Source organism: Dreissena polymorpha, chromosome 4, assembly GCF_020536995.1.
Source record: "Dreissena polymorpha isolate Duluth1 chromosome 4, UMN_Dpol_1.0, whole genome shotgun sequence".
Taxonomy (NCBI): domain Eukaryota; kingdom Metazoa; phylum Mollusca; class Bivalvia; order Myida; family Dreissenidae; genus Dreissena; species Dreissena polymorpha.
The window spans coordinates 131,304,318-131,329,755 of NC_068358.1; the positions used below are offsets into that span (position 1 = coordinate 131,304,318).

At 37.1% G+C, this 25,438-nt stretch overlaps 2 protein-coding genes across 2 annotated transcripts in view; one reads left to right on the forward strand and one right to left on the reverse strand.

Moving 5' to 3' along the window:
• Nucleotides 1–13,847, forward strand: part of LOC127876510 (uncharacterized) — a 28,988-nt gene extending 15,141 nt beyond the window's left edge. Inside the window, exons 9-17 of the mRNA XM_052421809.1 lie at nt 472–679; nt 1,724–1,815; nt 2,016–2,137; nt 2,866–3,002; nt 3,908–4,081; nt 4,580–4,769; nt 5,112–5,231; nt 6,407–9,097; nt 9,783–13,847. Coding sequence (XP_052277769.1) covers nt 472–679; nt 1,724–1,815; nt 2,016–2,137; nt 2,866–3,002; nt 3,908–4,081; nt 4,580–4,769; nt 5,112–5,231; nt 6,407–9,097; nt 9,783–9,887 — 3,839 coding nt within the window. The 3' untranslated portion in view covers nt 9,888–13,847. The remainder of the gene's footprint in view (nt 1–471; nt 680–1,723; nt 1,816–2,015; nt 2,138–2,865; nt 3,003–3,907; nt 4,082–4,579; nt 4,770–5,111; nt 5,232–6,406; nt 9,098–9,782) is intronic.
• A 953-nt stretch (nt 13,848–14,800) lies between these two features.
• Nucleotides 14,801–25,438, reverse strand: part of LOC127876521 (39S ribosomal protein L22, mitochondrial-like) — a 34,929-nt gene continuing 24,291 nt past the window's right edge. The window contains exons 4-7 of the mRNA XM_052421820.1: nt 23,544–23,609; nt 22,504–22,581; nt 16,226–16,294; nt 14,801–15,143 (exon numbers count right to left, since the gene is read on the reverse strand). Of these exons, the coding sequence (XP_052277780.1) occupies nt 16,253–16,294; nt 22,504–22,581; nt 23,544–23,609 (186 nt within the window). The 3' untranslated portion in view covers nt 14,801–15,143; nt 16,226–16,252. The remainder of the gene's footprint in view (nt 15,144–16,225; nt 16,295–22,503; nt 22,582–23,543; nt 23,610–25,438) is intronic.

Consider the following 25,438-nt stretch of genomic DNA (forward strand, 5'->3'; position numbering starts at 1 on the left):
GTCAAATAATAGAAAAACCTTGTGTAGACATAAGAGATCACAGTTTTCATCCAACCTTTATGAAATTTGGTCAGAATTCTTGATGAAATCTGGGTGGGATTGTATTTGGGTCATCTGGGGTAAAAATCTAGGTCAAATAAATAGAAAAACCTTGTGTTGACAATAGATGTCACAGTTTTCATCCAATATTTATGAACTGTGGTCAGAATGTTTATCTTGATGAAATCTGGATTGGGATTGTATTTGGGTCATCTAGAGTCAGGAACTAGGTCACTAGGTCAAATCATAGAAAAACATTGTGTAGACAATAGAGGTCATAGTTTTCATCTGATCTTAATGAGTCAGGTGAGCGATTCAGGGCCATCATGGCCCTCTTGTTAACAAATACTGGATGATTTCAACATTAAATCAGTACCAAGTCAGATTTAATGATTGGTTATTATTAAATCTTGATTTTGATATCTGTTTCAGAAAGAACAAGTTCCTCACGATCAGCCCTTTCTTCTTCAAGTTCAAGGGATGTGTCATCAATGAGCTTTCCAGTGAATTCAAATGACTCCAGAAGTCAGGTTAACAACAACACTAGTACAGATGGTGATGATGGGACAGCCAACAGAGGCAGCAAGAGGGAAACACAGGAAGGGATGAGGAAGGAAAAGCAAATCTATTTGCAGAACAGGTACATCATACCTTTTTGTATTGCCCAAGTATATTGGCATAATTATAGTAATTGTCCTGTCCATTCTTTTTTCCTGACAGATGCACTATAGCCTTATTCCTGGAGAACTGAGGTAAATGCATGAGCTTAAAGTGTTATCCCAGATTAGCCTGTGCAGTGTGCACAGGCTAATCATGGACAACACTTTCTGCATAAACTGCAGGAGAGCCTTTCTTTAAACAAAAATGCAATACAAGCGGAAAGTAATGTCCATGATTAGCCTGTGCGGAAGGAATCTTTACTAATCCTAATAATGTTGGCAAGCTGCCATGCCAATTGGTACAACATTCAGATACCTTATCAGTTGTTGTTTACGTCTAACCCTAATACACTCATATCACAAATCTCATGTTAACCTTGCTCAAAATTGGACATGGAATGATTGAAACAGGACATGGAATGATTGAAACAATCCATTAGTGACATGCTAATTAGATTGTGCTGTTTTGTCTACATGAACACTCTAACGTCAGCTCAGTGATACTTACATTTTTGTAAACTTATGACCATTTCCTGTGCACTTATATCATCCAACCTTTACTTCGACCTTGTCCTTGTCTTAGAAATGGGCTATCAAGCACCAAGCAGGGTTATTTCAGATTGTCTAACCCATATTTTTCTTATATAAAATTTATGAGGTGTATTCCCCTCTGAAATATTCTTTATTGAAAGTAATCCAATTTTCCTACACATACATAATTGTGACCCCAGTACTGTTCTTTCCACTGCTATAAAAATGTTTACCAAAAATTCCAAAAGCATTCAAAGGAAAACAACACAATTAAAAAATAACTTAACGATTAGGAACAAAAAGACACATGAAACTGTGCATACTTCAAGTGTGCATGATTGATGTATATTATAGGGTAAAATACTGCTCAGTTTATCCCTTGGAGTGTTATTTTGTAAATGCCACTCAAGATAATGATAAAATGAACTGCTTTTTTGTGTTTACAGTACAATTTTATTGGTAACTTTCACACAAAGGCAATATAATTAATGCAGGCAAAGGGAGTTTGAGGCCAACAGACCCCGACAGACAGACCCTCTCACGAGCATGGAACTGGACCAGAAAGACATCATCTTCAAATTGGAGGGTAAATACATCTGGCACTATCCTGCCATAACTAAATAGTACTAAGTTTATGAAACTTATGAAGACCCTGTACTTAATCCGAAACATTAACCTGGTATGAAATTGTTGTTTAATGTAACAGCCATCTTGTTGAACAGTAAAATCTCTTCAGCATTTTCTTCCCAGAAAAGTAATCTGCATTTTTTTTTTGAATTTTTTCAGACAAAATAGGGGAGGGCACTTTCTCGTGTGTGTATAAGGGAGACTACCAGGGTTCTGAGGTGGCTGTTAAGCAACTCCGATTGCCACTTAAACCACAGGATAGAAACTACTTTGCTGCAGAGGTACTGTTGTCATTTATGTTGTCATGTGTTTGTACGTCTTTAATGTTTGACTAATCTCACTACTGCATTTGAGAAGGTCCAAACATGGGTCATCAGTGTCTTTTACACATTTACACGTTTATAATATCTAATTTTTGAAGTCCTGGGAGAGTCTTCATATTATGTAGGATTATTAATTGTCAGGACCAAATGAAATTCCCATTCTTCTTGGTGTAAGAGCAAGGTTACACTTCAAGGTGAAAGGTCATTAATTTTGTGTTTCTGCTCTGCATGTTTACAATGCTTGGAAGAGTTTTAAGATTGTTTCTGTTTCTCAATAACTTGTCATGTACAACTCTAATGCTTCTCATAAAAAGGTCGAAATCGTTTAAGAGGTCATACATTTTTGTAAACACTACATAAATGTTGATGTGCAAAGCTCTTTTTTCACTTTCTAGTTCAGTAAAGTAATTAATTTATGGCCAGAAAAGTTTGTCAGCCCATGTGGCAAGCCTTGTTTTATCATTAAAAGAATATTTGGGGGGTATTATTATATGCCATCAGAAAAGATGCAATAACATAACTTACTTGAACGCATATACAAGTTTGTTGTTTCTTAGCATTTATGCCAACCTGGTATTTGAAATTTCCATGGAAACATAAATTGCATCATACAAAGTTCAATAAGACATCCCAGATAAAGGGAGATGTTATATTTTTAACATACTGTGTTTCTCCCATGGTTTCAGGTGAGCCTTTTGAAGGAGTTGCGACATCCCCGTGTTGTTCTACTTATTGGCGTGTGTACGACTAGCAAGCTTCCTGTGATGGTGCTTGAACTGATGTCTCGAGGAAGCTTGCACAACTACTTACGTAGCTCAGAATGGTAGGGTGCTGTGTGTTAACCCTTTCAGTGCGGGAAACGAATTTTGAAGGCCTTTGCAAACAGTTTGGATCCAGATGAGACGCCACAGAACGTGGCATCTCATCAGGATCCAAACTGTTTGCTATTTTGATAATATTCTTTGAAAAAAATCGAAGAAAATGCTAATTTTAGAAATTAAGCAGACGACATTTTAGCAGACGACAAAATTCCCAGCATGCAAAGGGTTAATCAATCATATCATTATTATTATTTTTATTTTTTTAATCATATGTTCATACCAATATTTAAATATATTCTTCTTGTATATTACAGAATTTTAAAACCATACTTGCCAAAGTAGCTTGAAAAGTATTATTTACAATTTAAAATGGAAAACAAGAATATTTAGCTTCTTACATTTGTTGCTGATCCGATAGTTTTTAGAAGGACCACATTAGTTTATACCTTTTGTTTGAATACATAAAAACTCATAGCTTCTATAGACACTCATGATTCTTGGAAAACACAGAACGTGGTGTCTTTGAAGAGAAAATGAGAATGCTGCCCAAATGAGAATCTAAAAAGAGAATCTCTTAGTGATGCGACAGAAACCATATAGCGTGCCCTGTGGGAAAATGGGGCTAAAGGGACAACTAAGTTGTTATTGTATTTTTCGTTTGAAAGAAGTGTCTTTCAGGCAAAAAATCAGTTACGCGAAATGTGTCATCCCTGATAGCCTATGCAGACTGCACATGATAATCTGGAAAGACATTTAAAGCACATGAATTAATTTTCCTAGAAGGAGGCTTATATTTATTACATCTTTTAGATCTCAAAGTCAATGAAATACATTCACACACTATATCTCTATGGGCTAAAGCACACTCTCAATGGGTTACAGTTCACTCTCACTCTATGTGTTACAGTGAGTCGCTGGACCATGCCATGTACTACCAGGTGGCTAAGGACATTGCTGCAGGCATGAACTACCTGCACAGTCACAAGCCAGAGGTCCTTCACCTTGATCTGAAGTCCATGAACGTGCTTATGTGTGAGAGCTTCCGGGCAAAGATCGCTGACTTTGGATTCTCAAAGCTCAGGTATGAGGGTCAATAAAAAAATTGTAAGACAATATATCCAGACTTGAGGGTCGTTCATAAAATGTTTTAGACAATGCTAGGCATGAGGGCTATTAGAAAAAGTATGAAAACTGTGTTCCCAGGTGCAAGGATCATAAAACAGTGGTTAAGGCAATGTTTTTAGTCATGAGCTTTGTTAAAAAATTGTGTTTGCCATATTTTCATGTACAAGGGTCATTTATAAAAAAAATATTGACTATAATTCTAGTAAAAAGCTAATTTACGATTGCAATTTTATTTATGACTAAATGATTAAAAATTTATCCACAATACGTCTTCCAAAATTTAGATAAAGTGTTTTTAAGTTGCAAATTGATATTTGCAATACAATCTACCGTTAACTGTGTGTGTGGCTATTTTCATATTTGTTGTTAGTTTGAGGAGTTAAAATTTTATTTTTTTTGGCAGGCATCTTTTTAATCTTGACCTAGTATGAGTCTCTAACTCTATGGATTACAGGCATGATGCTGGTGTTAAGTCAAAAAAGCGTTCAAAGTTGCAAGCAACAAACAATTCCCTGTACTGGATGTCACCGGAACTGCTAGACAAAGGGGAGGTAACCTGCAAGTCCGATGTCTATAGTTTTGCCATCATTCTTTGGGAGATGCTCACAAGGAATATTCCATATGAAGGGACGAGTGTATTTAAGGTAATTGTATAAATAAAATCCATATATGCTGTACATTTTTGACATTGAGATCTCTTTGTAGAATTTCAAAACAATTTATGTGTATAGTAAATAAAGATGATGGATCACTTCAATGTGATGTGATAAATCTGACTCAGTTATCCTTACTTGTATGCTCTTTGACTAATAAATTTAATACATTATTTTTGCCTCTACCAAAGCTTATCTTACAGAAATATACTTTCAGACACCCAAGCAGAGATTTCATTTGTTTCAATGATTTATCGTAGTAACTATATTGTTTATTATATAGGGCAATATAAAATAAATTGATAACTAAACATACTCAACCCTGTTTGTCAGGTCCTGGAAAGGGTTCGCAAGAACAAGAGACCTGAGATTCCTGCCTCTACACCTGAAGGGCTGACTCAGCTGATATCCATATGCTGGGACCCTAACCCAGCCAAAAGGCCCCAGTTTAAGGTACACTTAGTTACCTATTTTCATGCATGTGTAGTCCCTTAGAAAGTTATATTTAATTTAAGACCTTTCTTACTTGATTCAAGTTTTAAAGGCTATGTTTCCAACCCTTAGATACTGATGAGCAGCAAACGGCATAAAACCTGAACAAACTGCGAGTTACTTGCCGGCTGTTCTGGTTTAATGCTGTTTGCAAAAGCGATTTTCACTTTGCTTCTGAGTGGAAAAGGGTTAAAGTTATGGGGTTAAGGCTATGTTTATTTTTATCTTTGTGTGTTGTTTTTTTCTACGAAGCAAATAAAGTAGAATAATAAGTTAAATAGTTGAATATGATTTTGTGTTTTTCTTGATTGGCAAACAACTTTCAAAATTATTTTGGAATATCTTGTTCAAACTTCCCAAATGTCCTTTAATTATTTTTAGTCAGTTGAAATACCACAAAGAGGTGGTCAATCAATTATAATTGCATTTGGTATTAGATTCGATGCTTAGAAAAGTAATAATGGAATAATAAATATAAAATAATAAAAGGATTCGATGTTAACATTTTGACCACTAGATCACAGATATAGTAACTTGTACAATTAACTAAAACCAACCTAATATAAACAAGATCAACTGTATGATCCAGAAGGGGCTAACTTCTTGTTGCGATGGTTGTAAAATTATGTATTTTATGAATTTTGTGCATTGAAATAATCTTAAAATATTTTTTTTAATTGAATTAACCATAAAACACACACACAATGATAACTGATGCATCAATACTTCTTTATGGGGATTATTTAAGCACTGTTGTAAAATCATTAATGAATTATTTTATAGCTGACGAATGGAGGTGTGAACAATATCACACAGTTAACTGCATAAATTTAAGTTTAAATGGGTGTGGAAAAATATATTATTTTTGCTGGAATTTAAATGGCAAGTTGCTTTACAAGAATGTGTTGTTCATAGACAGTATTTAAAGTTATTGCAAAATGAATTTCTCTCAGCCCATTTGAATAAAGCTTAGTTTGCATAGTAGGAGCATTAATGTCCTAATGTGGACTGACCACCCAGAATTCATTAAGTTTTCAATTGATTGTCCCAGCTGATCACATATGATCTTAACGAGATCTAGACTGGGACAAACACCTTGATGTTATGTTTATTAAATAAATTGTGTTGCTTTACAGGAGATACTTCAGATTCTAGAGAACCTTTCCTTCCCACCAGCCTGGAGGGAACTGTTCCAGAAGGCAGGGGTACCAGACTCTGCTCTGCAGGACGTGAATTCAACACGCACAATCATTAGTCTGGTTACTGGCACCTTAGACTCAGGAAAGGCAGACGTGCTTCACAGTTTTATGATTTCACAAGGCAAAAGTGGGAACCAGTCTAGCAGAAACCAAGGGAAACTATCTGAATTGGCTGGACAAAAATCAAAGTCAAGGGACTTAATTTCAAAACATTCTTCAAGAAATGGAACTAAACCAGGGGAGTTGAACTCAAAACATTCTGCGAGAACTTGTACGACGATAAGCAGTTTGAAAACTGAGGATTGGGAGAGTGACACTGTGACAACTCTGAGTGCTGGAACGTCATCGGATGAGTCTGAACTCACACTGATGAATCTCAGGGAATCATCGTCAGAGAATGAGGACAGCGCATCTGTGGAAACCAGCTCTTCATCTGATGAAGAACCGGAAGCTTCAGAAAAAAAGAGTGACCGAAAGATGAAAATGGATGTGTTTATTCCAAATCTTGAATTGTCGTTACAAACTGTTAGAGATGAATTTAAGGCAGAGCGGCAGAGAATTAGTCAAGAAACGGACTGGACTTGCATTAGTATGGATGCAAATACTGAAAGAAGTCATGGGGTTATCGAAAAAACACAGGAAAACAAGGAGGAAATGAGGCTGCATTTGTCATCTGCATTGAGTGGAAGAAGTACATCACAGTCAGTTGCATCTTTGGACAGTAGTACATCACAATCAGTTGCATCTGTGGACAGTAGTCTGAGCATGAATGAGTCTGCTCGGAGTAGGCGTAGAGACAGGGCAAACAGCAGAAGTGTTTACTCTGAAGAATTTCTTATGAGAGAGTCTTTAAACAATCGACGACCACCATCTCCAAAAAAACGATCGTCTTTCACTGAGACATCATCTGGACGCCCAGTCATTTTAACAAAACATGACAATGAATTAAATGATACAAACTTAGCACCAATAATATCAGGGGATGAAAGAAGCAGTTCTTCCATCTTAAAAAGTTTACAAGATTTAGGAAAAAGTGCACAAGGTAGCAAGGAATTAGAAGCCAATGAAGTTAACAGCTCATTTAAAAGGGTAAAAACAAGTCGCAGTTCAGTTACAGACGATACCATGCAAGTGGAAGATATTGAATATTTTCCCAGGTCAGAGAGAATTAGCAGTTCAAGGAGAGGAAAAGTTGAGCCCACAGTCAGCAGTTCTGTAGATGTCATTCTTGATCATAGAAGACCAAAAGCAAGAAACGTTGGGACTAAAATATCACCAAGAAAAAGAAATAGTTATGTTTCTTCTAATAATGCTGATTTTGCAAAGGAAAGTTCAGAGCTACAGAACAAAATCAGCACAGAAGCCAGAAAGCTGATAAATTCTGAATATGATAATGTGATAAATGAGAGAACAAACAGAGACTATGATTCTGTACAAAATGTAACTGCAAATAAAATTGGAAGTGAAAGTGTCAGCACCAGTGGTTCTGAAAATATAAGAGTTGTCCTGAAAGACATGGAATCAAAGGCACAAATGAATAAAGAAAGAACGAATATAATTCCAGAGCCTTTAAAAAGCAAGCAGTCAAAGTTACAAAATGATGACCTACCAGTCAACAAACAAACTGAAACAGTTGCGTATAAAGGCAGTGTTGATGAAGATGAAATTAGAGTCAAATTAAATCCTGAGGAATTTGAGCTTAAAAGAAAGCCAACTATTACTCCGAGAAGAAGTAAGACTGTAACTAAAGTGCAGGATGAAGAAAGTCTTGAAAGGCCAGAGAAAGTACGAGATATGGGTGACAAGCCAGTGTACAAATCTCCAAGGAAAGACCATGTAGAGGGAAATGAAGAACATCCAAAAGTTGAAAATGACTCTGGGGTTTCCAAACATACATCGCAAGGAGATGCAAACTTTAAAGTAAATAACAATTTTGAATTTCTGAATGTTAGAGATACTAGTCAACCTTTGCAATTTCTAGATGTAGCTGAAGATAAGAAAGAGGATAAGAAATCCTTGGCCCAAGAACAACAGGCTGACAGTCCGAAACGAAAAACAATCCGGGTTAAGCTTTGTCGGGATCCGCTGGAACCACAGTTTCAGCGCAGTGAGCCTCAACATTCTCACAAGCTCCGCCTTCCACGAGAGACTGCCTCCCCAGTCCCTCCTGCTCCTCCCCCTCCCCCCTTGATATCAGGCAGTGTGTCCATGTCGTCTTGCTTCACCAGCAAGAGTGTCCAAGATATAGGCGTGAGAGGCAGCATGGCAGACGAACTGAAGAGACGGGTGGCTGCTAGACAGAGCATATCTGAAGGTGTGAGACCAGCAAACCCCAAAAATCCTCTGTCAAATTCTGCGATACTTGGAGGGAAAGCTCCAAACAGACAACGAAAACAACCCCTTGGTGCTTCCAAGCAGAGCCTTCAGTTGGGTAACATCGCAGAGCTGACAGAGAATATGGTGCCACAACAGTCTGAAGGGCTTCCATCGTTCGTGTTGCAGTCGCTAGACTTGCAGGACCAGAAGGAGCAGCTGAGGTCAATATCTCGGCCCCACCCCCACCAGCTGGATGACCTGAGTAATGCCAGCCAAGAGCAGCTCTGTTCCATTGCTGAGATACTGAAAAAGGTACACATTAGAAGTATTTTTTTAACCCTTTGCATGCTGGGTAATTTGTCTTCTGCTAAAATGTCGTCTGCAGAATTTCTAAAATTAGCATTTTCTTCGATTTTTTTCAAAGAATACTATCAGAATAGCAAACAGTTTGGATCCTGATGAGACGCCACTTCTGTGGCGTCTCATCTGGATCCAAACTGTTTGCAAAGGCCTTTAAAATTCAGCTCCAGCGCTTTAAGGGTTAAGAGGAGGGGATATATGACCCACAAATCACACGAACATGTGTCTTATGGCATATGCAGACAGAGTAGCTCCAGTCCAGCACGTGCATGTTTTTATTATGAACTTGATTGCGTACCAAAAATACTGTTACATGAACCTATTAATAGATAAATGGCTGTATCATACAATTTTGGACTTATATGTAAAATATAAATATGTTTGCTCTCTTAGTTAAATATCATACTGTTTTTATTGGTCTAAATCCTAGCTACCCAAAAGAACAAATTGCTGAGCGCTTCTATGTATGAATTTATTAATGTTCTGTTGACATGAGAATTTTGTCAATAGGTATAAGTTTTTCAATCAATCAAAGTCGAAATGCAAACAAAGTGTCTTAACTATTTGAAAATTTTGTTATAGATGTTTACCTATTATGCTTCAACACTCTTGACTCACAAGTTTTTGCTTATTACAGGCGGTGTTGAATAGACGACTGGCCATGGGTGAAGACGGGGACAGTGTCTCTCAGAGTCTCGAGTCTGCAGCCACTGGATGGTCTATTGATACACACATTGGCTAATACTGAGCGAGTCCCTGTGGTTACCATCATAACATATGGCCATTGACATGATACCAGGCTTGAATCTTGTCTCTCTAGTTACCATAAAACTTACACCAACATGTACCAGACTGCTACCATGGCAACAAACGAACCATTGAAACTGCAAATAACTTAACTAGTAACCATGACACCTACATCGATTGGAAGAGGATGCTTGGAGTTAACCCTTTGCATGCTGGGAAATTTGTCGTCTGCTAAAATGTCTTCTGCTGAATTTCTAAAATTAGCATTTTCTTCGATTTTTTTCAAAGAACACTATCAGAATAGCAAACAGTTTGGATCCTGATGAGACGCCATGTTTTGTGGCGTCTCATCTGGATCCAAACTGTTTGCAAAGGCCTTCAAAATTCGGTTCCCGCACTGAAAGGGTTAACATCGTAAGAACAGTCTGGATATTTGTGATAATTCTCAAAATGTATTGCTTTGTGCAGGGTCATCCAGAGTTATGTAGAACACACTTTTATGAAGCTGATATTCCTTAGGTCTAGAAAGGGAGTTTTTTGTACAAATATTTGTTCTTTAATACCACAAACAAGGATTGCTGAAGAATTATGTAAATACATGGTCATAATCACTAGGTATTTTGTGTCCTTGAAATATCTCATTTTAATGCTAGTTATCTGAAAATGTATTCCCAAAATAACAGTTTTTGATTTCTGTTTGTATTTTTCAATGGGTTCTTTTAATGTGTATATAGTTTTATTAAATTTATTTTCTTTATTTATTGTTCAGTAAACAACTCTGCATCATTCTGATTTATGGCTATTAAAAAAATCAGGCCAATGCTCTCCTGGTTTAGTGGAAGCTGCACTCTGGGAAATCTTGGCTTAACCCTTTGCATGCTTGGAAATTTGTCGTCGGCTAAAATGTCGTCTTCTGAATTTCTAAAATTAGCATTTTCTTCGATTTTTTTTCAAAGAATACTATAAGAATAGCAAACAGTTTGGATCCAGATGAGACGCCACGTTCTGTGGAATCTCATCTGGATCCAAACTGTTTGCAAAGGCCTTCAAAATTCAGTTCCCGCACTGAAAGAGTTAATGCAAGTGTGTAAAGGGATGACGCTTCACGCTTTTAGAAGAGACTTCCATTAAACGAAAAATTCCAGAAATGCAGTAAGTGTTATGCCTAGTCCACACAAGTTAATCTGGGATGATACTTCACGCTTATGCGTTAAGCCTTGTTTTCTTAGAGGGCGGATCAAACTATAAATGCTGTACATGATAGATGATGCCTGGAGTAAATAGATATAAATTAAAATACCTTTTGTGTAAACTCACTTTGCTCATTGGTATTGTGTATTCCATTCACATCAAGAATTGCATTTCTTGCAAACAAGATACCATTGGAACATGACATACAGCATTGATATTTTTTTAAACAAATGTAACTGACTTCTGATTGTATAGTGTTTAGAGACAACTAGTGGAACATGTTGCAACTATTTTCTTTTGAGATGTGTCAATTTATAAATTGAAATGTCCATAAATTTATATCTCAATTTGAAGTGCTATTGTTTTTACATATCAGAAATGTTGTGACATTCCATGGATTACATTGTTTACATGCTATATATTTTGATTGTGATTCTAAGTATTGGATAATTTTTTTCTATCTGTACAAAATATGTTATACATACATTTTTTTAATGAATATCCATATTTTAACATCATTCTTTGATGTCTTTTATTTATCGAACAATGTATATTTAGTGAGGAACAACTAAGCAGGTGGAATGTTCAAAAACCAAGGTAATTACATATGAAATTTTTGCAGGGTTTGTCCAGATAATGTCAAACAAATGTATGATTTTATTTTTGGTTTGGAATTTATAAATGTTTAACATTGTTGTTAGTCTTTCATAAAGAACCAAATTTTACAAAACTACTTCATGTAATTTATTGTTTACATTGTTATACGTCATTTTGTTGTGAAGGTTTTAATGTCTGCAATTCATTGCTAGACATAGGCTTGTTTGCCAGTCTTAATTTAAGAAGATTGAAATGATTAATTTTGAATATAGCTTGTGGGTTAATTATTTTATGGCATTGACATTCATCCCAGTCTTTAGTATGCTATTTGAATATAATGGACAAACATGTAAATCTGTGTTATGTGGAGCATATCTGTGTAGTGTCAAGGGCTTGAATGTTTATGGAAAAATTGTTAAAGAATGTTTAACACAGGAAGTTGGGTTTTTATCCATTGAGATATTGACACTTGTTTAAGCACAAACTTTCAATTGTTTGTAAAATTCAGAATTGCAGAGTCATAGACAAAATTCAATATTGCAACTTAAAAGTACCTGTTAAGAGGAAACTTCCAACCTTTTGTAAATAGAAAAGATAATGCATAAATATATACTGCACATACCATTTTGTTTATTGTTAACTTTATTAAACAAATTGAAATGCTCCATCTTTTGAAACCGATCTGCTCAAACATTAATTTTTTGGCATACTCAAACAATTATGAACTAATCCCTTTAAATTCTATGAAAACAAGTTTAAACAATGAGAGTTGTAGTCACATGAAGAGGCTTAATTTGTAACTTCTACCATAACATCTCATCCTACAATGCCACCTGACAAGTATGCACTTTTTTATAATATGTGTGGCGTTTTTAGAAAACTGGGCATAATGCATGTGCGTAAAGTGTCGTCCCAGATTAGCCTGTGCAGTCCGCACAGGCTAATCAGGGATGACACTTTACGCTTTTATGGTATTTTTCGTTTTAAAAAAGTCCCTTCTTACCAAAAATCTTGTTTAGGCGGAAAGTGTCCCCCCGACACATATTGTTATTAGCCCTGTTGTGCGAAAATGGGTATTATGCAGCCTGGTTTGCAGTTACCTTGTCAGCTGTAGTAATGCAAAGTTTCCTGGTCTCATTAGCAGACATGTGGAATCTTCATCGGAGTAGACTGAGGCCTGTCTGAAGCAAAACTGTTCAGATTTGTCTGAAGGTTTTCTGTCAGGAAGGAGCACTTATATTTTTGATTAAGAAGAAGAACTAAGGTTGAATTATGACTGAAAGTATTCTTGCCATTTGTAAATGTTGTTGTATTGGGTATAACACAATTTTTAATAACATTCACTTGTATTATCTAAGTGATTCCAATTGTATGTATCACTACAATAAAGTAAGTTCACATGATGAATACAATTTGTTTTTATCCAATATATCCAATATTAAACATCTTTCACATTTAGTGAAATAAAAACATGTATATAGTACCATATTAAGCAATCCTGAAAAACAAGTTTGTAGTGTATTTTTATTTTTTGTAAACACAGATACTTAAAAACACTTGAAAATCAAGATATTAAATAATTATGAAAGACATTTTGTCTCATGTTGTAAGTGGCACACAGTATAAAGACTGACTTACTTTTGTCTAAGTTTGATTGATTTACACAACTGATAACAACTAATTTTATTGACTTCATGTTGTTTTTATTGCTACTTAACGTATTGGAATCTTTTAACCCTTTGCATGCTGGGAAATTTGTAGTCTGCTAAAATGTCGTCTGCAGAATTTCTAAAATTAGCATTTTCTTCGATTTTTTCAAAGAATACTATTAGAATAGCAAACAGTTTGAATCCTGATGAGACGTCACATTTTGTGGCGTCTCATCTGGATCCAAACTGTTTGCAAAGGCCTTTAAATTCGGTTCCAGCGCTGAAAGGGATAAGCTTCAAGTTGATATACCTGATAGGACAACCTATCCAAAGGTCAGTATTACCTATAAGGCTAATTGGTTTTTAAAACGTATATTCATGAAGATGTTTAGTACCTTGTTAAGTTGCAGATATTTTTGTTCCGTCCTATACATAGCGGTTTATTATTTATTTGTTTTGTTAGCGTTTATGTATTATTTATGTGAGGTTTATTTGCTAGAATAAAATGGTAAAAATAACATTTTTGTTGTTCCATTTGTGTTAATTTACAAGTAGTCTGAACAACTTTTGCAAATATTCTTGAGCATTTTCTAAAGTTCACTTACTGGGATGGACAAATACAATATTTCACAAAGTTCAGCTCATTTTGATGAAACTCATAAGAAATAATGCAATTTCTAACACGGCACACAACTTGTTTTCTATAGACAAAGAAGGAAATCAAGTGTGGGTTATTCTGCAATAATGTTTGGGCGGAGCTTAATGTTTCGAAAATAGTTCCGTATAAATAACGAAAATATTGCAGTAAAATGGCATGTGCTAAAACCCGCTCTAAGAGAAATGTAATAAATGTAGCATGTATAAAAATGTAATGTAACAACAAATTGTATATTTGGTGATAAGTGGCATAACCACGCCTACAAACAATGCTTTTTGTTAGGAAACGTACTCAAAAAAACATTTATAGCATGTCAGCTTTTCAGTAGCATCAATAAACATGATGTCATTTAGTTTCAACGATTGTGGTTCTCAATGAAAGTGACGTCATTGGCAAAATATTTATGAATGAAAACGACGTCATATGTTTGTACAATTCAATGACGTCACTAAATAATGAACTTTGAACTAAGAAGGGCCGAGTATTGAAAAATATAGTTCACGTCCAAAAGCTTGAACTTTTGAGGTCACTTTTGATTTTCGCACTAGTGATTTAATTCCTACGCATCTATACTCCTTACTGTGGGTTATTCAACAACAAACCGTGATAGAAAAATATTATTTCTTAATTGTCCTTGATAAACTACAATCCATAACATAGATTGTAAAACGTATCTCGATCTAAGAAGACATAAAAAACAGATTTATTGGCTTTTAATATATCATAAGTATACTTTGGATTCTTCCATTATGGCTGAAACAGTTTCAATAACTTAGTAAAGATATTGAAATAAATTAAACACAAGAAACAATGTTTTGAGAGCTTAAGTTTTATTTCAATGCATAATTCAAGACAAATTGTGCACAAACTTGTCACAAATCAAATACTTTACAAATGAATACATGTCACAAGATGAACATTCTTCCACATCACTGATGCTACAACCCATGAAAGATACGTCTCCTCCTTTGGTCAGTGATATACTCTGCCAACTTCTCCTGTCCTGTAGGCACAGGTGGATAATAATGTTCCGGTGGCTGACCTTCACGAAGCCGTACAACATATCGAGATGCTGTGCATTCAATATTTGTGGCCTTGTTTCTGGCTTTCCTGCGGACACTGGTCAGCTTTCCAGATTTTTCAACGAAGGAGTCCGCTATAAAGTGAGATAAGTCCCTATTACGTATCTTAATTTTATGTGCAGTACACCCATAAATACGTATAACTTTCACTGCTGTAATACTTATTGACAAAAAAACAGCTCAATTAATGAACAATTAAGCAAATGTTATGGACATATTGTTACATTAATTGCCAGCCTTTCCTGTATAATTACACCAACAACCAACAAATATCTTCCCTTTCTAAATGGATTATCAAGAAGGTTTCCAGGAATATCTTTTACCATTTATTATTCTAAAGTTTCTAAACACACTCTTAACAAACACTTAGACACATTTTTTTTATTCAGCTAAACCTAAACAAGAATATCAGTGAAACTGATGGATGCTCCCCGATGATGTGCTTTGTCAATGTATGTGTTAATAAACACCTAAAAATATCTATTATTAGCCTCGGTGACCTTGACCCCAGTGACCTCAAACCTCATCAAAAGGTAGAGGTCAATGCAAGGTACCTACATGCCAAATATGATGATTGGTAAAGTATTGAAGGCGCTATGAGAAACGGTTAGCAAAGTGGCTGACGGAAGGAAGGAGGAAGGAAGGGAAGCGAAGGGAATGGAAGGAAGGAAGAAGGAAGGAAGCAAGGAATGGAAGGTAAGAAAGGATAGAAGGAAGGAAGGAAGGAAGAAGGAAGGAAGGAAGGAAGGAAGGAAGGAAGGAAGGCAAGGAAGGAAGGAAAGGAAGGACATGGAAGGAAGGAAGGACAGTGAAGGAAGGAAGGAAGGAAGCGAACCGAAGTGAAGGAAGGAGGAAGGAAGGAGGGAAGGAGGGATCTTTTTCTATCCTCCTTCTTTCTTCCCTTTCTTACTTCCTCCTCCTCCTTCCTTCCTCCTCACTTCCTTCCCCGGAAGGAGGAAGAGGAAGAAGGCCTACGAAGGAAGGAAGGAGGAAGAGGAAGGAAGGACCTACAAACAGGCAACTAATGCTCCAACGAAAAATTTTCTGGGAGCAATAAAAAGTTTATTTAAGCCCCTTTAGACACGCTAATTTTTAATAATGCATTATTTTTTTACTTCATCAATGATCAATGATTAAACCTATGGTAAATACTGACCAACCCAAAGGTTCGACTGAATTCACATTAGTAAGAACTGACAGCCAGTCTCTGTGCCTCTTTAAGAACCTGCAAGGAAATATTTCCATAAAAAATAATGTTCATAATTTTTCATTTGTTTCCCAGTGAAAACACTTGCCGATTAAATGTATTATTACTTAAGGTGTTCAATGAAAAAAACAAAAAAGATAACCACCCATCCCCTTAAAACTCAAAATCAAATTGACAATTAATGCCATTCTCCATTACTTTAATAACACTAGTTTCACTCCCAAAGTTGATTTGCATTTAGACTTTCTTTTTATTTACTTGCATGAAATTGCTGTGCATATTCAATATTGTATTAAACAACAGCAGTTTTATTTTTGGTAGGTTTTCTGAGGGGCAAAATGTCTTCTTTAGTAACAATTCAGCATTGTGATTACATCTAGCTTACACACATACACTTTTGCATTTATTTTCCAACACAGAAGCTTACACAAAACAAGAAAAGCTAACAATAGCATCCAGAAAAACAAATTTTCTTAAGTAAAATTCATTTTAATTATTAAATACTTACCTGTTATCTCTAGCTTACCCCTTTCCAAGGGAGTTATTTCATCCGGAAAATATTCAAGCGCTGGGAATCGTCCACCTCTATAAGAATCCAAATCAGGTTAAACATAGTACAATGCAACCTAACAGGAAATCAAGAACCACAACTCATCTTTCCTTTACGCAAACATAAAAAGGCGATGAGCGGGGTGAGAGGTGGGACTTACCGATAACAGGTAAGTATTTAATAATTAAAATGAATTTTACTTAAGAAAATTTGTTTTAATATCATAAATACGTTACCTGTTATCTCTAGCTGATTTTGCAGCTGCCGCGGGAAGGTTCGCATATTTTTTCCCATCACAGCAAAACCCATATAGAGGGTTTACAGCCAGAGATAGTAGAATCAAGTCCTCTTATAATCTTTGTTAGTACAGTATAGTACTTAATTCTCGGATGGCACCAGTGTACTTACGCCATAGAAGAAACTACAGTTTGAGCCACTACAAGAGGACCCAACTTATACAAATTGTCTTGTTGGCACTCAAGAGAACGAAGATAAAAAGAGGAGAAGGTGGTCGGATTCCTCCAGAAAGCAGCTTGAAGCACTTCAGATAGTGGGGTCTGATTAATATAAGCCCACGAAGCCGAAAGAGCTCTTAATTCATGCGGTCTTATCTTAAACAGGGATAAATCCCTCGATGAAAGAGAAGAATAAGCTTTCCTTATAGTCGAGGCTATCCAACGAGAAATAGAAGCCGCAGACACATCGCCCCCCCCCCCCTTTTAATGGAATGAAAAGTCTCTTGCGAGAACCTCGAATAGACTTTACCTTTTTAAGGTAGAACTTCAAAGCCCTGACCGGGCAAAGGAGTCTATCATCATCTTCATGTCCACAAGTTCTAGATAGACTTGGAACTTTGAAGGGTTTGGAAGCCATAGAGGGGAGTTGATTTTTAGCAAGGAATCCTGACTGACACAACAATGTAACAGAACCATCAGAAGAGTCAAAACGAAGATGACTATCCTCGATAGAAAGAGCATGAATTTCACTTCTCCGTTTGGCTGAAGCCATAGTAAGAAGGAAAACGGTCTTCCATGTTAGGAATTGTAATGAAGCCTGATCAAGAGGTTCATAGGGAGCCTTAATAAGGGAACCAAGCACACAAGCTAAATCCCATTTAGGAGCAAGTGTACGAGATACAGGACGACTTAGTTCCATAGCTCGAACAAGTTCTGAAATAGCTGGATCAGCAAAGACTTGTGAAGACTTAGTGACAGCCAATGTATGCAAAATCATAGATCTGTATCCTTTGATGGAACTAAGAGAAAGTTTCTTATCTTCAAAAAGATAAATGAGAAAATCCGCTATTCGTCTAGCAGAGGGATTGAGGGGATTAATTTTCCCTCGAAAACACCAATTGGAGAAGAGTTTCCAACGGGCATCATAGACTGCTCTGGTGGATTTTCTCCTTGCCGAAGCAACGAGGGTTGAAGCCCTGACAGAAAAACATTTCTTCTGCAAAGATTGCCTGATAACGGCCAGACGTGTAAGTGGAACATTTTTGGGTCCGCATGTAGTCTGCCGCTTTGAGACAGAAGATCTGACCTGTGAGGAAGATTCCTGGGATAATCGTACAGGAGACTGAGAAGATCGTTGAACCAAGATCTTCTGGGCCACCAAGGGGCAATCAGGAGTATCCTGCAAGAGCTCACCCTGATTTTCCCCATTTAAATCTATTACTGGTCTCCAGGAACCATTTTTCTTTTGAACAAGAAAAAGACGACTGTAAAATCCTGGAGAATAAGGATCTTGAACCCTTTCTACCGCCTGTTTTCCCAAGAGCCCGAGAATGGACTCTGGAATATGTGGATGCCGAGATACCAGCTCTATAGGGGCGCGAGAAAGTGGAGGCCTTTTTTCGAATTGAAAAGTCAGGCCTTTTGTCACAAGAGAATGAACCCATGCGTCTGAAGTAATTTGAAGCCATCGATTTGAGAAGTGGAAAAGTCTGGCCCCGACTGGTATTTCCGGCATCGGAGGTTGTGGCGGTAGAAAGGGAAGGGACCTAGGGCTGATAAGCAGGAGGTGCGCCCCTGCCGGTAGAAGGTTTGAAATTCCTCTGTCCCGGCTTGGGTTTGCCCTTTTTCCCAGAATCTTTATTAGAAGACTTGTGTGACAAAGAAGGTCTGTTATAGGAAGACTGCCTATTAGGACCTGACCGTGGATTAAAAGAAGGCTTTTTAGAGAAAAGGTTATTTCTCTTAGCCGTCTTGAATGCTGGAACTGCTGGTGGCCTAGAAGCAGGATGCTTAAAGACCCCTTGGCGTTGTCCAGAGTTGTTTCTAGCTAAAGAAGCATGAAGTTGGTCATCCTTGTCAGCTGTGATTGCTTCTTGTATCCTTCCACCAAAAAGAAACCCTGATGTGAGAGGAGCTGTTCTGAGCGAGTTCATACCAGGTTCCAACAGAAAATCTTTAGGTAAAGAAGTAAGGATAAGATCTCTACGAATCCTTAGCATCTCGGACATTGAAGAAGCAGAAGTGTGAGATAAGGCCAGTGTGGTCCGTGAGAGATGAATTAACAAATCACGGAGTTCCTCCGGAACAGATTCCGACCAATCACACACCATTTGTAAAATTGTCGCTAGCATGAAGTCAATTTGGTTAGTCAAACCTAATGATCTACGTTCCCTCATTTCCCAAGTTTCCAACATTGAAAACGGAACAGAAACTGAATTGGAACCACTTGGCATTACAAGAGATAGCTTGCTTATGTCCGGATCTGGAACCGGAAGTTTTGAAAAATCCAACCCAGATGTTGCATGTGGTACAGGAGGTTTGTAACTTTTACTACCTTCCTGGTGTTTTGGATCAGCTAGTTCCTTAGGAATTTTCCATGTTTCTCCTCGTTTTGGAATAGTCTTATTAGCTGATTCCAATGATTGAAGAACAGATAGAACAGTAGAACCAATGGGAAGTCGTGGGTCAGGACGAGCCGTCGACTTAATAACCCTGTTGGGATCAAATGTACGAAAAAGTTGTTCCGTCACAGAAATCGTCGCATTTGAAGACAGTTCAGCAGGTCTTGGACAGTAATCTTCACCAAGAGTACGAAACATCAGTTCATAGATCTGACCAATCGGAGCTAAATATTGATCCGTCTCAACATTTTATTCTGCATCTGAATCAGCCTCACTCTCTACAACACCAGCGGTTTGTATAGAATCAGCAGGAACAGAAGTGAGAATATCTTGTACCGGATTAAAATGATCTGGTAACAGCGAATGATCATCCCCGACGTCAGTAAACTGATAATGTAAACCGGAAGAAGGTAAATTATCAGCATTGACCGGTACAAAATGTCCGCCGAATTCTGTATCCATAGTGTATCAGGATTCGACAGGGTAGCTGTAGGGGGTACACGACTAGATACTGTAGATGATACCCGTGGTGTTGACACTGACGCCGTAGTAGTGAGATGAGCTCCTGAAGATGCAATACGTGTGGCAGTCAACGTTGGAACCGACACATTTGGCATGGAAACATGCGATTCCATAACGGAACACGATGGTGAACGACTATACGTATGGTAAGTCCGATGCTGTCTACGTGAACGTTGCTGACATCCTCGTTTCCTGCAATGTCGAGATCTGGATCGGCTGCGCTGTCGAGATGTGGATCGGCTGCGATGAGATCGAGATTTTTTGGAATACCGTCTCCGTGAGTGACGACGTGATCGCTTATGAGCGCCGCGACGATGATAACTGCTCGACGAAGAAGAGCGTGTCCGATGTCCACTCCTTGATGAAGACGATGTATTCGACGACGAATCGGATGTAGAAGAATACGCCGATGATGAAGACCGAGTTCTTCTTGACCGGCGATTGGTGTTATCGGTGGCAGGCCCAACTGATGACTGTTGACCGGTGACCGGACCGGACCGGTGACCGGACCGGTGATCAATGACCGGACCGGACCGGTGACCGGACCGGACCGGTGACATGACCGGACCGGACCGGTGACATGACCGGTGACCGGACCGGACCGGTGACCGGCCGGTCATATTATGACCGGTTACGTCACCGGACAAAGACCGTAGAATGGCGGCTGCCATGTGGTCTGACATTGATCCAGTCGTTCCATGATCAATGTCGCCGGTATGCATGGTGTGAGTCATAAGATCTGATGACGATCGACTGACAACAACACCATCTTGCCCGGTACCCAGTGACTGACAAAACCGCTGGTCATCCTTGACCAGTGGAGTCACCGGGTAATCAACGTCGGATGGAGGTTCGTTGCGTTTGCGGCTGATCGACGTCCTCCGGCGACCTGCTTTTGTCCATACGTCGTAAGCCCACAAATCGCAAACCGCACATTTGTTATTAAATGTGCAACCGGTACATGCCAAGCAAGTATCGTGGGAATCCCACCTTGCTTTGATATGACCACAAGAACCTCTATCCTGTAAGTTCATTCTGAAATAAAAGAAACAGAAAGAACCTACAAAAGACAAATTAATGATTATAAATTCAAATAAAAAGTTAAACCACAAAATGTAAACACAAAGAACGCTGTCCAATTGACCTCAATTACTTATTGGGGAATAGGCACGAATTCCTCGTGGTTCACGTGCTCATGACGTCATGTACATGAGCGACGATGCAAACAAAGAAACCCAGCAAAAGCAGAAATATGACAATTACTGCAACAAAAAGTATAGAAATATAAACCGAATGATACAAATAAAAGATAAATAAACTTTATCCTTTTAAACTCCGCCAAAAACACAGTGAAAAGAACACATAAGTCCTGAGCCTAAAATAGGCGTGCACATGGTTTTATCCGGAAAGGAAAGATGAGTTGTGGTTCTTGATTTCCTGTTAGGTTGCATTGTACTATGTTTAACCTGATTTGGATTCTTATAGAGGTGGACGATTCCCAGCGCTTGAATATTTTCCGGATGAAATAACTCCCTTGGAAAGGGGTAAGCTAGAGATAACAGGTAACGTATTTATGATATTAAAACTGCAAACAGCATTTGTATTAAGAAGTTTATGAGGTCCTTCCACTCATGAGGCTGCATTTTACGATAACCCAAATGCATGTTCCATCACTCCTACCTAATTAACTTCCTACAATAAGCAAGTAGGGACATATTTTTTTATAGGTGCCAGCAAATTGGTTTTCACTGTATGGTTCATTTTTGTGTGGTCTTGTGCAGTGGGGCAAAACCAAAGGAACCAATAAAAACTACCCATAGTAAACCCCACCTGTCTACTATGAGGACCACTAACCAAGCATACATGCACCAGGAGTGGGAATCGCGAGGCCGGTCGTCTAGGTAAAAAACAAGTGTACCAGCCAACAGCAATTGTATAACATTGGACATGGGAAGCTTCTGCTTTATAAAGTTTTGCCTCCCCTGGGCTTGTTTTCACCAAACAATTCTTAGACTTAAGTCTAAGAATAAAAATAATGTTTTAAATTGCAATAGTAAATAATTCCTTTAATTTTGAGTAAACCTTGGCATGTACTTCCTCTATCAAATCATCCTTCATGGAAATATTTTGTTAAGGATATAATCATCAGTTGTTGATCAGCCTATATAAATATTTAAACAAATTATATATATTCAAACGCCAGAAAAAAATCTTGGTTCTAAGTCTATTCTTGATTTTTAAGTCTAAACAAAGGGTTGCTGAAAACAAGCCCTATCTCTTGCATTGAAAGACACATACATCTCTGATAACTTTGGCTGCTGATTTGCCACTGAACTCGCACTGGTTTATTGCCTCATCTATCGACATTCCTCTGATCTAGAACATAACAGGTGGGTAAAACTTATTTATATAAAATAAGATATATAAACAGGGAACAAAATACAGCTCGCATTGAAGAGTAAAATCTTGAAAGGATGAGTGAATTTGCCCCAAAACTCTTGTCCTGCAGGACGAATGAAAAAATATGATGTTAAAACTTGAATTCTCTGATAAGAATTCATTTTTTCATTGAATTAAATACCTTTTCTAAAATTATACTACATGTATTCTGAAAGTTAAAGTAGAATTAACCAGAAGTTCTTATTTGAAATTTCATACAGCAGTTGCCGGTCAGTAAATATTTGTTTCTTAGTGTAAACTTTGCACATGCAATACGACAACATTTCAGAAGTGATGTAGGAAACTTTATAAACCAAATATAGCCCCTTGCAAGCATTTGTTCACACATATTTGAAGGATGAGTGCATGCGATTGCAGGATGGGTGAAAATTGTAAGGTACACTTCCTGCAGGATTGGTGCATATTTTGTCCCCTGATAAACATTAAAAGCATACAAACACTTGTTTTTGCATGCATTTTGTCATGAGATGCTTGGACTGAATTTGTATGATGCTTTAACCCTTTGCATGCTGGGAAATTTGTCGTCTGCTAAAATGTTGTCTGCTGAATTTCTAAAATCATCATTTTCTTCACTTTTTTTCAAAGACCACTATCAGAATAGCAAACAGTTTGGATCATGATCAGACGCCACGTTTTGTGGCGTCTGATCTTGATCCAAACTGTTTGCAAAGGCCTTTAAAATTCGGTTCCAGCGCTAAAAGGGTTAATATATGGTGTATATTGGTCATTAATTTCCCTGCAACTGCCAAGAATTAGAACGATGTATACTTGTGTATTAATGTGACATGATGAGATGAAGTAGAGTGTGCAAACTTCAAAATTGTCTTGAATCACAGAACATTTAGCTAAATACAAAAAGCTATGCAAAATACTTTTACCATTACTGCTGGGTACCACATTTTTTTCGGAGATATCAGTATGAACTCTTTCTGGTGGACAACTTCCTGAAAGGAATAAAATACTTTCCTGAAAACAGGATGTTTTGGATAACTGTGTAACATATAGTTATTATTAATAATGTGTGATTCTTAATGCTTTTGGAAATGGTAAAAGTTATATGACTATTATATTACTATTAAACTGTTTTGTTAAATTGATTATGCATATAGAGTAAACAAACAGATTTTCTATGAATATAGAGCATGATCAATAAGCCAAGATGAGGGGAAAAAATACTTATGAGTCATAACTCCATATTACTAGTTAAAACAAGATCTGTGTTTGTGATACACAAAGCCCCCTACTGCATTTTAGAGAAAATTGTTAGGTCAAAGGCCCGTAAATTCACAAAACAAGAGCACCACACTACGGGTGCCAACGCTTGGCTGCGGGTGCAGTTTTGAATAAATGAAAGCTTGTCAGAATTTTTTTATTTCTTTTTAGAGGTCACAGTGACCTTGACCTTTGACCTAGCAGTGTTTTTTCTTCGCAAATAGGGGAATGGTGGCGGGCCCGTCAAAAGAGGAAAAATTAATTCGTTGTTTTTTAGGAAAAGGGGAAAATTAAAAATTCACTCTTTTATATGTTATGATATTTATTATATGTATACACAATATCATGTATGTATGAATGTAATATTCACAGCTGAATTTCTCTGTCCTTTTTTTTAAATATATATCAATGATTTTTTCAACATTAGTTTCAGACAGTTCAGCCTTCATGCACAGTCTCAGTTTTCCTAGCCATTTTGAGTCTAATTGGGATTTTTCAATAGATAAAATGGCAAATTTGAGCATTTTTTTTATCAATAAATTGGACCAAATTGGAATGTTTTTATCAACAAATATTGACACAATATAGATACATCAGGTCTTTTCCTGGTCATTTTGGGAAAAAAGCAATTCATATAAAAGTCCACTGCATGATGTGGGAAAAACTAATTTAATATAACTCTTAATAATAATTCAAAATCATATTAATTTGTTATATACTTTGTTAGTTGTTTATGAAATTAATTTGAGATATATTTATCATAAGAGTTCTTTCTAAAAAAAAAAAAAAAAAAAAAAATTAAAAAAAATTTAAACTTCTGGAGGGGATTTTTTCTACAAAATTGGGGGAAAATATATACTCTTTTTTTAGTGGAATGGGGCCGAATATCGGCCCCACAATTGCCATAAAAAACACTGCCTAGTGACCCAAAAATGAGTGTGGCGTGTAGAACTCATCAAGGTGCATCTACATATGAAGTTTTAAAGTTGTAGGTGAAAGCACTTTGATTTTAGAGCCAATGTAAAGGTGCCAAGTAAAGTGGATCTAAACACAAAATTTAACCATATATTCAAAGTTACTAAGTCAAAAAAGGGCCATAATTCCGTAAAAATGACAACCAGAGTTATGCAACTTGTCCTTTACTGTCCCCTTATGATAGTTTGCTTTGTGTTCCGAGTATGAAAGCAATATCTATGATACTTTAGGGGTGGACCAAACACAAAACTTAACCAAATTTCCAATTTTCTAAGTATAAAGGGCCCATAATTCCATCAAAATGCCAGTCAGAGTTACATAACTTTGCCTGCACAGTCCCCTTATGATAGTTAGTAAGTGTTGCAAGTATGAAAGCAATAGCTTTGATACTTTAGGAATAAAGTGGACCTAAACACAAAACTTAACCAAATTTTCAATTTTCTAAGTATAACAAGAGATGTGTTCGTCAGAAACACAATGCCCCCTATTGCCCCACTTTGAAATTATTTTTTTTTTTACCTTTGACCTTGAAGGATGACTTTGACCCCGAACTTCCACCACTCAAAATGTGCAGCTTCATGAGGAT